The 18353-nt window shown below is 39.9% G+C and overlaps 1 protein-coding gene across 1 annotated transcript; it reads left to right on the top strand.

Annotated features, from left to right (window-relative positions):
* The first annotated feature begins 10233 nt into the window (after positions 1-10233).
* Positions 10234-14134, top strand: LALBA (lactalbumin alpha). Its single transcript, XM_054590872.1, has 4 exons — positions 10234-10366; positions 12686-12844; positions 13504-13579; positions 14074-14134. Exons 1-4 carry the CDS (start codon positions 10234-10236, stop codon positions 14132-14134), a joined length of 429 nt encoding a protein of 142 aa, XP_054446847.1.
* Positions 14135-18353: the final 4219 nt, after the last annotated feature.

The following is an 18353-nucleotide window of genomic DNA, read 5'->3' on the forward strand; positions in this document are numbered from 1 at the left end:
GTTTCTGAGGTTTGTTCATGTTGGTACTTGCTTTCATTCACATTAACTATTTTACAGTGATTTGTTTTATTGCCACCTATTTTGTATTCATTCTTCTGTTGATGAACATTTAGATTGTTTCCGGTTTTTGTTACTCTGAAAATAATGCACTGAACATAACTGTATATTCTCTACTTTCATTTTAGTGTGTCCAAGTGTAGATTTATATTTGATTTCTCTTATTTGGTATTTTGAATATATTTTAATGAGAACTTATATCTCTTTTTAAAAAATTAAAATTTATTTTTGTTACATCTCTTTTAAATTTTGAAAAATTCTCATTATCTGTTAAGTTAGTATTCTCCTTCAGTTTCTTCATTCTGTTTTTCTGGAACTCCTATCAGTAAATATTAGAGCTTCTCCACTGAAACTCCAGGTTTTTGTTCAGCTCTTTGATATTTTATCTTGTTGCCTCTCTGTGTTGTATTTGCTTTTTAAAAATTGTTGACACTATTACAGATGCCCCCTATTTCTCCACACTTTGCCCACCTCCACCCAGCCCCTGCCCTGGCCTTCTCCACACTACTGTCTGTGTCCATGGACTATGCATATATGTTCTTCACCTTCTTTTATCCAGGCTCCCCTACTCCTTCCCCTCTGAGATCTGTGTCATTCTGTTCCATGTATCCATGCCTCTGGTTCTATTTTGTTTATTTTATTCATTAGATTCCACGTACAAGTGAGATCACATGGTATTTGTCTTTCTCTGATTGGCTTATTTTGTTTAACATAATAATCTCCAGGTCCATCCATGCTGTTGCAAAATATAAGAGTTCCTTCTTTTCTTTTTTCTTACAGCTGTGGAATAGTCCATTGTATAAATGTACCACTTTTTAAAAAAATTTATAAATTATTTTATTTTATTTTATTTTTTTAAATTTTATTTTAATTTATTTTTTCAAATACATTTGTCTCTGCCTCCCCCCATCACTTTCCCTTGCCCCCTCCCTCCGCCCCTCCCTCAGCTCTTCCCCTTTGGTTTTGTCCATGAGTCCTTGCCATATGTTCCTTGACTTTCCCCTTCCCTTCCTTTCCCCCGCCCCCCCACCTCTTCCCTCTTGTCTCTGTTGATTTCTTTTCCTTTCAGTGTTGCTGGTCTTATTTTCCTTGCATCTTTGTATTGTTGGTTAGGTTCCGCTTATAGGTGAGATCATATGGTATTTGTCTTTCGCTTCCTGGCTTATTTCGCTTAGCATAATGCTTTCCAGTTCCATCCATGCTGTCGTGAAGTTTAGTAGTTCTTTTTTTATTTCTGCTGCATAGTATTCCATTGTGTATATGTACCATAACTTTTTGATCCAATCATCTACTGATGGGCATTTAGGTTGCGTCCAACACTTGGCTATTATAAATTGTGCTGTGATGAACATTGGGGTGCATAGGTTCTTTTGTATTGGTGTTTTGGTGTTCTTAGGGTATAGTCCCAGCAGGGGAATCACTGGATCAAAAGGCAGTTCCATTTTCAGCTTTTTGAGGAAATTCCACACTACTTTCCGCAGTGGCTACACCAGTCTGCATTCCCACCAACAGCGTACTAGGGTTCCCGCTTCTCCACAGCCTCACCAGCACCTGTTGTTTGTTGATCTGTTTATGATGGCCATTCTGACCGGTGTGTACCACATCTTTTTTATCCACTCATCTACTGATGGGCACTTGGGCTGTTTCCAGATCTTGACTATTGTAAACAATGCTGCTATGAACATAGAGGTGTATATATTCTTTCTGATAGGATTTTTGGTATTCTGGGTGAAGTATTCAATATTATCTTGCAATTCACTAATTCTTTACCTGTGTCAATTCTAAGTTTATTTCACTGTTGAGACTTTAAACATTTCAATGACTATATTTTTCATTTCTGATTTTCAAATGTGTTCTTTTACATATCCATATGGACTTGTAATTCTGCCAAATGCTTCATGATTTCTCTCTTGTGTTATATGTAAATTATTCATTCGCTGTCTTTTTAAGAATCTTAAACACTTATTTTAAAGTATTTCCAGAGTTTTAATATTTCAATTTTATCTAGTGTAAATTTACCTTCCACCTGTTGATTTCTGGCTACCTTTTGTAGACTTAGGGTGTTTTCAAGTGTTTGGAATGTTGGCTATCAGACTCATTTTGAGTGGGAGAGCATGCTTGCACGTATGCATGTGCACACACATTTCCTGGTTATGTAGCTATGTGCTACCTTGCTTCCCTAGACATGCTCTGTATAAGCTTTTGCCTTAGACATTGGCAGATAGTAGGGTTTTTTTTTTCATTTCTCTTTAATGAAAAAGAGGTTCTGATCCCAGCCCCTCATTTCTGGAGTGACTCTGGCTTTAGTTCCTGTTGCAGGTGGACTTTTCATCTCTGTGAACCTGCAGGAGCTGAACTTAGAGCTGCCTTTACCTGGAATTCTGCAGGCCCTTAGCTTCAGCCCTAGTGATAGACTTTACTAATAGTTTTCTTACATTAGTGGCCCATGGGGATGCTTATCTTACTTTTGAACCACTATATGCCTTTTTAATTTTCTCTTTTTGCATGTTTTCAATTATTTATGTGCTTGCTCTATGTAGGGTATCTTAAAGAATGGACTTACAATGCAATATTGAGCAGAAAGTCCTATTAATAACTTAAAATTTTTAACTCAATCCATTATAAACCTGACCTGTTTCCTTTTTATTAGGAAAATAAACATGTGGTCTAAGTGGAGAAGTCTGAGAAAGGTTTCCCAAGTCTTCTTTTTCTTTTCTTCTCCAACTGCTTTCCTTTCTTGTCTCTCCCATTTGTTACTGTTTTCTCTTCCCTTCCATTCCCCCTGCCCCCGCTTCTCCTTCTCTTTCCATTCCCTAGTACCGTGTTCCCCTTTCTTCCTGTCTCTTCCCTCCTTTTCACATCCCTTCTCTGACTCTTCCCTCCAAAATGTCTCCTCTATTTTCACTTTCTGATGGTGTCTCATTGCCCCAGTGCTGTCTGTGTGCTCTAATGCCAGGTCACAGGAAGGGGCAGATGCGCATATGGTCACAAGCGGTCAGGGCTGCACTCCAAGGAAGGGCTGGCCCTTGGTGATGTTGTGACCACAGGGAGAGAGTGTGTCCTGACTTTGAGGACAGGTAGGGTGACAGGAGAAGCTGATATTTATTAAAATATGTTATAGACCAATCAATGCACACAAAGGGATTTACTGTATATCTTTTTTAATTTTCACAACAATCCTGTTGTGAATATTATTATTAAAAAGATTTTATTTATCTATTTTTAGAGAGAGGGGAAGGGAGGGAGAGAGAGAAACATCATTGTGTGGTTGCTTCTTGAGTGCCCCCTACAGGAGACCTGGCCCACAATCCAGGCTTGTGCCCTGACTGGGAATTGAACCACTGGCCCTTTGGTTCGCAGGCTGGCACTCGATCCACTGAGCCACACCAGCCAGGGCTATTATTATTATTTTATTCCTTTCATAGTACAGATGGGGGGGTCTGAGACTCAAAGAGGTTATGTAATTTGCCTAAGCTAGTAGTATGTGGCAAAACTGGGATCAAAACATAGATAGGTCTGCTTCTTTCCTCTATACCACAGTACCATGTACATTCGACCAATGATTAAAAAGATGACACTTTAAATTGGCATTTATAGCTTTAGGAGTTGGCAGGGGACTGTAGATGGGGGTCAGGTGGTAGTGGGAGTGAGGGGAAGGGCTTGGAGCTTTCTCAAAACCCTTGAGAAAATATCATAAGGGCAGTCCCATGCTTTGTGCAGGGCTTGGGACCCATACCTGCGGCGCCTCCTGGACAGTTCGCTACCTATCTTGGGACTGTGCTCTCAATGCCAGTCACATGGCACGTAAACAAACTCCTCTGGGGGGTGAGTCATGCACCTGGAGAAGGGCGCTGGGTTCTTGTTTGGGGAATCTGATGTGCTCCGTGTTCACTCTATCCTGATCCTCTCTCCAGGACACTGTCACATACAACACAAGATTTCACTTTTGACTTTAATGCAAAGAAAAACCATCATAGGAACATTGTTAAAACTCAAATACAGCCTAAGTCGTGACGATTTCCCAAGCAATTTTCCCGATAGGGACATTTTCTGTTCTTTTATTCTTGCTCTGTGTTCCCACTCAGTCCACTTGAGGCAGTTGTCTATTCCAGATTTTCTACTTTCCTGAAGATCCTCTCACTGGCCCCTTTGGTGCAACTGTCTTATTCCCACTACGCAGGGTTACGTCTCTTTACGTCCATGAGCAACTGTATTTTCTTTTTTCTTGCTCTGTTTTCCTGTAATCATCCCTCTCACCCCCGGAAAATTTGTTCTGTTGTTTGATAGATTAATATCACATATTAACATAAAACCAGGTTAGGCCCCTTCAAGATAACGGAGGCAGACAGTGAAACATAGCTGATTGACACCTGTGAAGAAGGAAAGGTGCCACAGAAACATAGCACTCAGCTCCTTCTACGTGAAAGCAGAGAACAGATCTAGGCCAGAAGGAGGACAGCACAGGGTCGCGGCAGGGGTTCAGTTTCCTTAGTAACCGATTAGGATGGCCCTTCCTGGAAGAAACTGACATGGTTTTATCTTGACAGGTAGAAGGCCAAATGGAAAGCCTTGGAAGTAATTGGCATGTTTTCTCTGAGGGAGTGGCAGAGAATAAAACATGGCTGCCTAGGTCTTGGGTTGTGTAAAGAATTCTGAGGAAAATGCCAGGAGAGAAAGAAAAGGAATTTTTCTGTAGGTAGAAAGGAAAGCCAGTGTTTATTGACTTAGAATTTATGACAACAGTAATAAAAATGCCCAACTTGTGCTTAAAAGCTTATATAAATTTTAGTTCTTTTCCTGAGGTGTTATCTGTGAGTTTAATGGAAATGAAAAATCTACGTTTTTTTTAAGGTATTGTTATATTTTTCGTGTAACAATGTGTCACGACCTTCCTTCAAGAAGTGTTTATTGCGATTTATGATCTGTCAGATACTGTTCTAAACTCTAGCTATATTGAAGAAAAAAAAGAAAATTTGATTAGTAGAGTTATCTATATACTACTTTCAGTTATCAATCTCTTCGGTTCAAAGAGAGGGAGAGAAACATCCATGTGCGGTTGCCTCTCATGCGCCCCCTCCCTGGGACCTAACCCGCAACGCAGGCATGTACTCTGACCAGGAATTGAACCAGTGACCCCTTGGTTCTCAGGCCGGTGCTCAATCTGCTGAGCCATTCAGTTATCGATCTCTTAATGAAATGTCCATATTACCATGATTAGACAGACACCCCTTCATCCAGAGCTGGTTTCCTTGAATACAAAAATCCTGCCTGGGGTAACATTCATTGAACTGCTTCTTTGTATGCTCAAATCAACTCAGTGATATAAGCATCAAGATTGATGGGAGAGGCCCTGGCTGGCGTGGCTCAGTTGGTTGGAGCACTATCTGTAACCAAAGGGTTGTGGGTTTTATTCCCAGTCTGGGCACATACTTAAGTTGCAGGTTTTAGCCCCGGTTGGGGTCTGTATGACCCCCAGTCTGGGCACCTACAGGAGGCAACTAATCAACTTTCTCTTATTGATGTCTCTCTCTCTTTCTTTTTGACTGTCTAAAAAATAAAAGCAATGAAAAAATGTCCTCAGGTGAGGAATAAAAGGAAAAAGAAAAAAAAAAAAGAATGACTACAGAATAGAGAGAATATAAGGAAAGGATGTCCTATTATGTGCTAGGAACTCTGATAAGAGTTTTATAAAATTTTGTCAGGATGCAAGCTGGCAGAGAAGTAAGTGGAAGCTACACTAACCTCCTCCCATGACCAATCTGGAATTACAACTAAATTGCAAAGAAATCATCTTGAATAACAAAAATTATCTCATGGAAGCCTCACAAGAATCCTAGGAGGTGATTTTATATAAATATATGTATATTTATATATATGTCAACCAGAGCACAGAGAGGTCAAATACATTGTCCAGGATGATACAGTTATTAAATTGTGGAGCCAGAATTCAAATGTGACACTCCACACAATTTTGCCTTTGAATGTAAGAGAGAAGGGTAAGTAGAAGATATTAAGAAAAAGAAAATTCTGTGTAAACTTGAAAACTGTATGGTTTTGCAAACCAATGTCACCCCAATCAATTATATTAAAAATAAATAAATTAAAAATAATTATTTTTACTATCCTAAGATAACATAGGAAAAAACAGACAGAACTTCCCTTCTGCTTACCCTTGACACACCAGCTGCCTATTTGAATGAATCTCTGAGCACACCCCAAGTTGGCAAATTGTATACTGATAAGGAGTTAATATTAAAAATATAAAAGGGACTCATTACAACTCAATAGCCAAACAAAACAAAACCTCCCCTCAGAAAAAAAAAAGAAACCCAAACAAACCCAACCAAATAAGCTGATTAAAAAATGGGCAGAGGATCTGAAGAGAGATTTTTCCCAGAGAAGACATACTAATGGTCAACAGGTACATGAAAAGGTTCTCAACATCACGAATCATCATGGAAATGTAAATCAAAACCATAACGAGATATCACACACATGTGTTAGAATGGCTATTATCAAAAACATTAGAGATAACAAGCGTTGGTGAGGATGTGGACAAAAGAGAACACTTGTGCACTATTGGTAGAAAAGTAAATTGGTGCAGTTACTATGGAAAACAGTATGGAGATGCCACAAAAAGTTAAACATAGAAATACTATATGATCTAACAATCTCACTCCTGGTTATATACCCAGAGAAAATGAAATCATAATCTTGAAGAAATATGAGTCTCCATGGTTATTGAAGCATTATTCACAATAGCCAAGATATGGAAACAACATAAATGTTGCTCAATGGATGAATGGTAAAGAAAATTTAGCATTAAAAAAATAATGAACAAAATAAAACCACAGGCATGGAAACATGGAGCAGGCTGAAAGTGACCAGAAGGAAGAGGGGAGGGAGACAAAAGTGGAAAGAAGGGTAAGGGACTAGACAAAGAGCATGTGTGAATGACCCATGGACATGGACAACAATGTGAGAATTGACTGTGAGAGCAGAGAGGGGGGTGGGATGTGTGGAGGAGGGCAAAGGGGGAAAAATGGAGACAACTGCAATAGAATAACTGTAAACTATTTTTAAAAAAAAGTAAAAAAAAAGAGAAGGAAACCCTACTATTTGCAACAACGTGGATGGACTTTAAGGATATTTTTCTTAGTGAAATAAGTCAATAAAGACAGTTACTGTATGATTTCACTCACATGAAACTGAAAACATCCAACTCATAGAAACAAAGAGTAGATGGTAGTTGCCAGTGGCTGGGGGTGGGGGAAATGGAGAGATGTTGGCCAAGGGTACAGACTTCCAGTTATAAGATAAGTAAGTTCTGGGAATCTAATGTACAGCAATGTGACTATAATTAACAATACTGTATTATATTCTGCTATGAGAGTAGATCTTAAATGTTCTCATCACACATATACACACACACAACTGGTAGACATGTGAGAGGGGATGGAGGTGTTAACTAATCTGGATGTGGTAATCATTTTACAAATTTACATGTATCAAATCATCATGTTGTGCACCTTAAACTTATACAGTGTCATATGGCAATTTTATCTCAATAAAGCTAGGGAAAAATATAAGACAGAAACACAAATGTGGCAAGTTGTTGAGAGAGGGTGAATCTATACAAAGGGTATATATGAGTTTATTATAATATTGTTACAATTTTATGTGGGCTTGAATTCCTCTTGAAAATAAAGTTTTATTAATTTTCTAAAAAAGAGAGAATAAGGAGGGCTTGTCATGCCAGATATAAGAACATACCAAAAAGCCACTGCAATGAAAACAACAAGGTATTTGTGTCTGAAGAGACAAATATGACAAGTTGAGTGAAAGAAAGAAGCCAGATAGAACTTCAGATGGACTAAAGTTCTAAAAATGAACAGCAAAACAATATGTACATGTATAGATACAATAATTGATAGAACTATGGATGGGCATATGGTAGCTTGTTAATATACATTAATGGGACAATAAGGCAAGAAATGAGGGGAGAGGAAAGCCAATCCAAAACAGAAAGAAGAAAAAGTACCACATTAACAAAAAGCAGGATGTAAGATTCTATCAAAAGTATTATGTAAAATTATATAAACATATTTATTTGAGAATAGACATTTTAGCCCTTGTTGGATTTCTCAGTTGATTTTAACAGTGTCCTGTACACTAAAAAGTTTGCAGGTTCAATCCCTGGTTAAGGCACATACCTAGGTTGTGGTTTCCTCTCTGGTCAGGGCGTGTATGGGAGTCAGCCAGTAGATATTTCTTTCTCACATTGATGTTTCTCTCTATCTCTCTCTCCCTTCCTCTCTCTTTAAAATCAATAAACATATCCTTGAGTGATGATTAAAAAATAATAATAGACATTTTATAAATTGAGAATGAAAAATCTATTAAGATTTGCATATACATTTTATTGTAATTTATATGTATCCATCTGTTTTAGCTAATATAAAAACAAAGTTCATTTTAGTTAGTATATTTTAAAATAATTTGTGTGCTGTTTTTTTAAACGTTGTATTTATTTATTTTTGGAGAGAGGAGAAGGGAAGGAGAAAGGGAAAGAAATATTGACATGTGAGAGAAACATTGATGGATTGCCTCTCCATGTGCCCACATGGGGACAGAACCTGCAACCCAGGCATGTGCTCAGACCAGGAACTGAACCTGTGACCTTTTGCCTTGTGGAGCAATGCTCAAGCAACTGAACCACACTGGTCAGGGCAAAATAATTTGTGTGTTTTGATTTACATTTGTGTATTTGAATTTTTATTGATACTATTTTCAATTCAAAAATAAATCTATGGTTTATGTAAGCACAAGAGCAGTTATAGAAGTAGTAATGCAATGCAACAATTTAAAATAATTCTATACAAATTGAGAGCAGTCCTTTGGTATGGATATAGAATGTGAATCAATAGTACTAAGTTACTTTGCAAGGATGTTTGTATAAGCAACCAAAACAGAAAGTGCCAATAGAGAGCACCCCCTCTTCAAATTTTATGTGCTTTAAATAACTCTCTAATTTAATTAAGAATTTGATATTTGGGTTTCAAGTTCAAGATCTAGTTTATTCTTCTAGTGATAATTTACCTGAATGATGGGAGGAAGTAGAACAAGAGGATATTAACTATAAGAATTAATTATTAATATTATTGTGGCTTGCATGGTGTTCTTCCAAGTGGTTGCCCTTGACTGTACCTATAAACAGTACTATATACATACAAACTACAAACAAACTATACAAACTATATGTACATACAAACTATAGATTTGGATGGCCACTGCCAATGTGTTTTGAAACAGATGCTTCTGATTTCTTAATCTCTAGCAGTCCTCCAAAAAAGATAGTGGTTTGAGAAACCCTGATTTTTACCATAGCATTTGAAAGAATGAACATAGCTTCCTAGTGTATTTCCAAAAATCCAGTGTGTTATAAATGCCTCTTCCCTACCTTGATTCACATCTCAGCCTGCAAGCAGAGCACCCCAACTAAGCCTCTTTGGAAAGGGAGATTTTAGCAGGAACTTTTTCCCATTAGCTGTGTGCACCTTTTTCCATACACTCCCTCTTCCAGTGCTGTGATCATTGCTGTTCTTGCTTGGTCTTTTTCCAAGAATCTCCATCTTTCTCTGAATGTTTGTAACTGTTCTCACTAGACATCTATCTTCTTTTTCTGATGATCCCAGTTACACTATTTTATAAACATTTCTAGGAAAATAATGGTTGTTTTTGTCCGAGGCACATTTATTTTGTTTTCTGCACTTAGTTGTGATTTCTGACCTGAATACTGCTTTTTATTGCTTACAAGGAAGCACAGAGATACGACCAAGTTATAGGCAAGCAGACTACTGCCATAACATCCTCCTTCCTAGAACCAGCCCTACCAGAAACAAAAGTATAAATAAAGCCAAATAGGAAACAGGACCATGCTTGGAACTCTCTCCGGATGGAGAACAAATAATACCTGTATAGACTAGAGATTAGGAAAGGGGAAGGAAAAATGGTATGAAATTACGGAAGGAAGTTGGCAGGCTCAGTGTTTCTGTGTAGCACAGCCAGTTTCTCTTCATCCTTTTCCCAGAAGTAGGGCTTGGTACCAGGGCTCCACAAATAAAAGGAGGTGAACCTGCGTGGTGCCCGCATATCAGATTCTCGGGTGAAGCCAACATGATGTCCTTTGTCTCTCTGCTCCTAGTGAGCGTTCTATTCCCTGCTCTCCAAGCCAAGCAATTTACAAAATGTGAGCTGTCCCAGGTGCTGAAAGACATGGATGGCTATGGAGGCATCACTTTACCTGAATGTGAGTTTTCTGCTGCCTTGCTTCATCCCATTCTTCATCTGCTTCTCTCCTCCACCCTCTTTTTCCTCCCTTTTTCATTGAATTATCTAATAATCCTCTTACCTTTACTGTTTATCTGTTTACTCTTTTTAAATATATTTTTATTGATTATGTTATTACAGTTGTCCCAATTTTTTCCCTTTGCCCGCCTCCACCTGGTACCCCCATTCCCTCCAGCAATCCCCCACTTTGTTCATGTCTATGGGCCATACATATAAGTTATTTGGCTCCTCCATGACCTATACTGTTCTTATCATCTCCCTGTCTATTTTGTACCTACCAATTTGTGCTTCTTAATCCCTGCAACTTTTCCCCCATTTTCCCTCTTACCCCTCCCAAATGAAAACCCTCCTAATGATTTCCATATCTATGATTCTGTTCCTGTTCTGCTTGTTTGCTTAGTTTATTATTTGGATTCAATTATTGATAGTTGTGGATTTATTACCATTTTAATGTTCATCATTTTGATCTTCTTTTCCTATATGATTGATTCCCTTTAGCATTTCCTGTAATAATGGCTTGGCGATGATGAACTCCTTTAATTTTACCTTGTCTGGGAAGCACTTTATTTGCTCTTCAATTCTCAATGCTAGCTTCACTGGATAAAGTAATCTAGGTTGTAGCTCCTTGCTTTTCATCACTTAGAGCACTTCTTGCCAGCAAAGTTTCTTTTTGAGAAATCAGCTGACAGTCTTATGGGAACTCCTTTGTAGGTAACTCTCTGCTTTTATTTAGCTGTTTTTAAGATTCCCTCTTTGTCTTTAACCTTTGGCTTTTTAATTATGATGTGTCCTGGTGTGTTCCTCTTTGGGTCCATCTTGATTGGGACGCTCTGTGCTTCCTGAACTTGTATGTCTATTTTCTTCACCAAATTGGGGAATTTTTCTTTCATTATTTTTTCAAGTAAGTTTTCAGTTTCTTGCTCTTCCTTTTCTCCGTCTGGAACCCCTACGATTTGGATGTTGGTATGTTGAAAGTTGTGCCAGATGTTCCTAACCCTGCCCTCATTTTTTTGAATTCTTTTTTCTTCCTGTTGTTCTGATTGAATGCTTTTTTCCTTCCTTGTGTTCCAAATTGTTGATCTGATTCTCTGGTTCATCCTCTCTACCATTGGTTCCCTGTAGATTTTTCTTTATTTCACTTAATGCAAACTTCATTTATGCCTAGATCTTTTTTTTTTATGCTGATGAAGTACCCAATGAGTTCCTAGAGCATCCTGATGACCAGTGTTTTGAACTGTGCACCTGATAGGTTGCTTATCTCTGTTTCACTTAGTTCTTTTTTTTTTTTTTTTGGTGTTTCATTCTGTTCTTTCATTTGGGCCATATTTCTTTGTCTCCTTGTTTTGGAAACCTCCCTGTGTTTGTTTCTGTGTATTAGGTAGAGCTGCTTTGACTCCCTTTCTTAGCATAACTGTTAAGTTGTATGGAGCAGAGCCTTAAGTAATTGCCAGGGCTGAGCAGCCTGTGTCACTGCTGTATTGCTCTGTGTGTGGGAGGCTTGCAGAGGGGCCAATGCCACTGCCTGGCCTCTGGAGTTTTGCCTGGGAGGAAGCTGTTTGCCCACTTGCACTTCACTTTCTCCCTGTATGCTACTGGTGCCCCTCCAGCTATTGTCCTTGTGCTGAATCCTAGAAGGAGTGGGTCTGCATGAGTCCTAAGTTTATTATGGGCCCTTTAAGAAGACACAGTTTCTTCTGCCACTCCACCCCCACCACTGGTTTTTACAGCCAGAAGTTATACTGACTTATCTCCCTGGCACCTGGACCCAGGGCTCGGTGGTCCGGACTGGGGCTGGGATCCCTCACTTCTGAGGTATCCCTTCCCATTTTTTATCTACCTCATGAGAATGTGGGACTGCCCATTCCATCTCCATGCCTCCCTGTGTCTTTGCCCTTCCTACCCATCTGGATGAAAGTGGCTTCTTTAAATCTTTGGTTGTTGGACTTCCACATAGCTCAATTTCCTGACAGTTCTGTGTAAAATTTGTTTTGTAGTCTGGTTGTATTTTTTTCCTATAGCTGTGAGTGGAGGCAAGGCATGTTTACTTATGCCTCCATCTTGATGGGAAATCTGTTTACTCTTTTAATGCATTTATTCTCTTATCTTTTCTTTTTCCCATTGTCTTATCTTTTTGGAACCTTCTTTTTATCTCATCAAAATACTCTGTGCTTTGCTGTATTTGGGGATTTTCTGGAGATCCTTTTTCTCTCTAGGAACACAGGTCCTCATTTATACTGTGCCTAAACATCTCTGTGACATGTTTTTCCTCATTCCTCAGGGATCTGCACCATATTTCATATGACTGCTTATGACACACAAAGTGTAGTCCATAACAATGGCAGAACAGAATATGGACTCTTCCAGATCAATAATAAACTTTGGTGCAGGGATAAACATATACATCAGTCAAGGAACATCTGTAACATCTCTTGTGAGAGTGAGTAGTTTCTTGTACCCTGTTTCTCTGTTTTTTTTTAAAAGATTTTATTTATTTAATTTTAGAGTGGGGAAGGAAGGAAGAGAGAGGGAAAGAAATATGTGTGGTTGGATTTCACATGCCCCCTGTGGGGTACCTGGCCTGCAACCCAGGCTTGTGCCCTACACTAGGAACTGAACTGGTGACTCTTTGGTTCACAGGCTGGTGTTCAGTCCACTGAGCCACACTAGCTAGGGCATGTTTCTCTGTTTTTATGGAAGCCACCCCTGGGATACTCTCTGATTCATTTCCTTGGACTCCACATCAACTGTGGGACTTGAATTGAGAGTACTGACTAAGAGGCTACTAGAATTTATTATGATCACCAAATCCCCAAACAGTCCCCTAGAGTTCACAGGTAGATGATTTGAGCTGTCTAGGAGTCTTGAAGTCTGATACCCTGCATTTTCAGAGTAAGTCAGTTGATGAAGTTGATAATTCCTCCAGAGATGCCCTTTACCTAGGGGGAGGCATTATCATATTGGTTTTCTTATAGAGGAAGGCAACAGTTCAGAGAAGGACCAGACCTTCTAGAGAGATCTAAACAGATCAGGTAAACAGGTCTTTGAACTGTGACCTTCCTCTGTAATACTTAGCTCTCTCATTTTGTTCCCTGCCAGAGTTTTTGGATGATGACCTTACTGATGACATGATGTGTGCCAAGAAGATTCTGGATAGTGAAGGAATTGACTACTGGTAAATCCCCATTCTATTTTCTATGTTTCCCTTCCCTTCCTTCTTCTCACCTCTTTAGCTCCAGCACCACTCCCCTCCTTTCTATCTTCTGGTCATTTATCCTAGAATACAGTTCCCAAATCGACACTCATCGAGCAGACTCAGGTTTCCAAGTTTTAAGCTTCCTTTACTTCACTCCTGTTTAGCAATTGTTCTAATAAGGCTGAGACTCAGCCTCTTTTCGCCTAGACTTGGATATCTATTCTACCTGTATATTCCTAGGCCTTAAAGTGAACCCTTAGTACCACTGTACACCTTTTCTAGCCCTACTTTTTTTTTTTGAGTTTTAAAAATGGGCCCTACTACACTAGGTGGCTCATCAGGCTAGGAATGTCTTTTGGTAATTTTCATCCATACTGTTCCATCTCAGTTCAGCCCCCCTGGGGATAAAGCTAAATGGAAGTGTGAGCTAAGATCTTGTCAGCCAACTTTGCTTGTCTCCTTTCCATTATCAGGTTGGCCCATAAACCACTCTGCTCTGAGAAGCTGGAACAGTGGCTCTGTGAGAAGTTGTGAGCGCCCACTGGCTGTCCTTGCTGCTTCGGCCCTTTTTATGCTCCTGGAACTCCTCTTCCCCAAAGATACCTCAGTCTGTATCTTTCTACTCTCTTGAAGCTAATTTGCCTTTGAGTCTTGGGTCCTATAGTAACACCATTGGACACTTGAGGACTGTTCTCCTGGCGGTGCCTGACTGGTGCACTGAACTTTTGTCCCATCCTCAGTGCCCCTGATGGCACTATCACTACAACAATGGATTCTACCTCTGGTCTAAATAAAGGGCCTGATTTTGAGTAACTGGCTGTATTTTCTTCCTGGAGGGAGAGGGGGGAAGTAGGGTGAGTGGGTAGACGCTGAAACCATAGGTCATAGCCACCTCTCATCTCTACTGAAGAGGAAATAGGCTGAACCTGTAACAGAATGATGGTTTTTACTTTCTGTACCAATTTATTCAGCACACTTCTTTGGGTCACCTCATATATTCAAAGAACTATAGAGGGGATCCAAAATTGGCTAAAAGGACTAGTAAGAGAGAAGAGATAAACATTAATAAACAATTATAAAAGGAATAGTATCATAAACATCATGAGGGAGGTTAGAAATACACCCTGAGCATCCATAAGAGGAAAAGCAATTTATATTTGGGGGTGTGTGTGGGAGAAGGGATCAAAGAAGAATTCATGAAAGGAGTGGGATTTGAGTTGGTTTGGAGTGCGGATGGGATTTTGACACATGAAGTTGCGGTGTTGGAAAAAGACAGTCAGGGCAGGGGCTCCAAGAATCTGAAATGGGTGACTTGAGGGGTTTGAGGGATTTCTTTACCTGTGAGATAAGGAAATATTCTTCTCAAAGAGCCATGAGAGGAACTCTGGAGACCAGAGATAAGAACAGGGGACCCTTACAGTCAGCTCAGTAATTGAAGAATCTGGACACCTGGGACCTTTTGGTTTGGTCCCTGTTCTCCATTACTCTTCCTTGCTGCTTCACTTATTTTCAAGGAGAATTTTCACAGAACTTTATTCAAATGATTATGAGAAATGTGAAAGAAGGAAAACTGGGAGATTTGAGTCTGTTACCAAACAGCAAGTTGGGGTCCTGCTGCCTGCCGCCACCCTCTAGACAAAATTCCAGAGGCACAGGTTTGGTGATAAAGGAGTCTTTATTCAAAAGCTTCACAATTTTGGAATAATAACTTTCCACAGGCATTAGTCACTTAAGCCGATCAATTAAGGCCAAACTAATGTTAGTTACAGCTTTAATCACTTAAACCTATCAATTAAGGCTAAACTCTAACCACCTGAGTTCTCCTAGCATTTCCACCTGTTGGTTTTAATTATCTTATTTTTATAGTTAGTTTACAAACTAAAACAACATAAGATGCAAAAGCTACACAATTTTGGAAGAATGGCAGGCTTCTGCCTCAGGGCTCATCATCTCTAGAATAACCCTGCTGCCCTCTGCCAGGCCAGCCTGACTCCGACCTGTGGCTGGAGTTTCTTTCCATCCAAAAATTCACCCAAAATACCATCTGCTGGGAAATGCAGGCAGCTGCAGCACAATCATCCAGGTCTTCTTAAGAAAGAGAGCCTGAGAGGGAGAGAGATCGAGAGAGACAGACAGACAGACAGAGCATGTGAGCTTGCACCCCAGAGCCGGCTGATCCTGGAGGTTGAGAACCCTTCCTTTATTTAAAATCTTCTAGCCCATAATTCCATGCGCTCTGGGGGCATTCACTTCTTAGCCAATCCCATTTTTCTGTATCAAGTCTTAACGTCTGTTTCTGCTACTCATTGGGTAGAAATCTGGGCAGGTTATCTCCATTCTCTGTACCTCCATTTTCTCTTCAAATGAGTGTTTTAATGTAGGTGGTTTTTCAGAGATTTCTTCCTCCTTTGACAATCCAGAATTCCAAAACTCCAATTTAATTTACCGTATTTCTGAATTACCTGAGTTATATTCTAATTCTTGTCTTCTTCCTGCCTTCGTAAAATGTCTAACATAGCTAATCATACTGCTCCCACCTGCTATATCCACTGGTGCTTTAAGCAATCTGACCTCACTCCTCTTGCCTCAGAGACTAGCAGCTGCCAAATGAGGCCCCTGGCCTGTTGAGGGACCTAGAGGGCCAGTCAAATAACTTGATGTTCATCAAACGATTATAGTGTGAATTAAACGCAATGTGATGCATTCCCCAGGGGTATAGCATGCTATTCACCTCTTAATGATGGGACAAAAAGCTTTTCCCCAAGTCTGCAGTGTTTTAGGAGTAGCCCCTGTGTATCGGTGTATGGTGAGGGCGGGACTGGATGTCCATTCCTCCCATTGAGCTCACACATCTACTTCTTACTTATTATCCTGCCTTGGTTATACCCTCAGGGAGCCATATGCTCTGAAAAATATAAGGGATCAGCTCCATTAAGTGGCCAGAGCAGAAATGCTACTAAAGGTGAGGCTGTTTGGGGCTCAGCCCCCTAGCCCTGGCCTTCATCCTACAGAGAAGATCAGGAAATTTCACCTGTGGGTATACAGTTGATGAGGCCTTAATCTTCAGAGGCCTTTGCTGAAAGAAACTGACAAAACTGTAGAGAGGGTTGCAGTCTGAGGGTCAGAGGATGACGACAGATTGGTCAGGGAGCTGGCACGGAGGCAGTCTTGAATGGTGTGGTGGTCTTGGCCTTTGGGTAGAAACAGAAGGAAAAAGCTATTGTTTATTTTTTATTGTATTTTTTCCATTACCATTTATCCCCCTTAGACCTCCATTTCCCCCACAATCATCGTACTGTTGTCCATGTCCATGAACCCTTTTTCCTTTTTGCTCTATCTCTCCACCCCCAAACCACCCCTCCCATAGCTGTCATCCTGCTCTCTATGAGCCTAGCTGCTATTGTTTTCTTCCTGAGAAGTTCCTTGGGAGCTGAATGAGAGGTGGGATGGCAGTTGAGCACTTGTTCTGCTCTCTGTAACTCCTTCTTATTCCTCTAGGCCTGGGACATCTGGAACCAGGCTGGGAGCTGAAGCGGTCCAGGCTGAGGTGCGCCGTGGGGAAGCTCAGGGCACGGGCCATCACAGTGTGTGCCATTCGGAGTTCTGTGTGAGGACGACTCTGGACAGCGCTCCGAAATCTGGATTCCTTTTCTCTCTTTCTACCCTAGTTTGTCCTCCCTGCCTCTTTCCTCTGACATCTATATTGTTGTGAATGCAGGAATTTAACTGGATAAAATTAACTATTCCTTTTAATATGTTTCTTCTCTTACTCCCCCTTCTCATTAATTCATTCTTTTCACTTATCTAACGCTAGTTCAAACCAAGGCTATTCTAGACACTGGGGATTTAAAAGCTATTAGACAGGGGCTTTGCGCTCAAGACTTACATATTAGAAAAGGATATTTCTAACCTCTCATTTTCTAGGACCACCTAAGAGACAGGACTCTTCAGACTCATCATTCATTCCTTAATTTGTCAACAAATAGTTATTGAGGATTTGTTATTTGCTAGGCTTTGCTTTATCACTTCTTTAATTTACTTTTTTTATCCCTATTATTTTTTTTAACTTAAGTTATATTTTATTGTTTATGCTATTACAGTTATCCCAGTTTTCCCCCTTTGCCGTTTTCCAACCAGATCCCCTCACTCCTTCAGGCAATCCCCACAACGTTGTCCATATCCATGGGTCATGCATATATATTCTTTAACTACTGCATTTCCTAAGCTGTACATTGCATCCCCATGACTATTCTGTAACAACCAATTTGTACTTCTTAGTCTCGTCACCTTTTCCCCCCGTCACCCCAATACCCCACCCATCTGGCAATCATCAAAACATTCTCTGTACCTGTGATTCTGTTTCTGTCCTGCTTGTTTGTTTATTTTGTTTTTTAGATTATGTTAGTGATAGATATGTATTTATTGCCATTCAATTTTTAATATTTTTGATTTTATTCTTTAAAAAAATTTTTAATTAATTAATTTATTTTTCCAAATACATTTGTCTCTGCCTTCCCCCTACCACTATCCCCTGCCCCCTCCTCCCTCTCCCTCCCTCTATCCTTCCCCACTTTGGTTTTGTCCATGAGTCCTTGCTATATGTTCCTTGACTTGCCCCTTCCCTTCCTTTTCCCCTGCCCACCCCTCCCTTCTTCCCTCTTGTCTCTGTTGCTATCTTTTTCTTTCAGTGTTGCTGGTCTTATTTTCCTTGCATCTTTGTTTTGTTGATTAGGTTCCACCTATACATTTCATA

Source organism: Pteronotus mesoamericanus, unplaced genomic scaffold, assembly GCF_021234165.1.
Source record: "Pteronotus mesoamericanus isolate MK-2021 breed Mesoamerican mustached bat unplaced genomic scaffold, CSHL_Meso_final scaffold_21, whole genome shotgun sequence".
NCBI lineage: Eukaryota > Metazoa > Chordata > Mammalia > Chiroptera > Mormoopidae > Pteronotus > Pteronotus mesoamericanus.

What these genes read in the sequence shown, in the direction of transcription:
- LALBA (XM_054590872.1), top strand. Translation starts at nt 10,234, where the DNA reads ATGATGTCCTTTGTCTCTCTGCTCCTAGTGAGCGTTCTATTCCCTGCT. An exon ending in AGGCATCACTTTACCTGAAT is followed by an intron (nt 10,367 to 12,685) that starts GTGAGTTTTCTG and finishes CTCATTCCTCAG; the next exon opens with GGATCTGCACCATATTTCAT. An exon ending in CTGTAACATCTCTTGTGAGA is followed by an intron (nt 12,845 to 13,503) that starts GTGAGTAGTTTC and finishes GTTCCCTGCCAG; the next exon opens with AGTTTTTGGATGATGACCTT.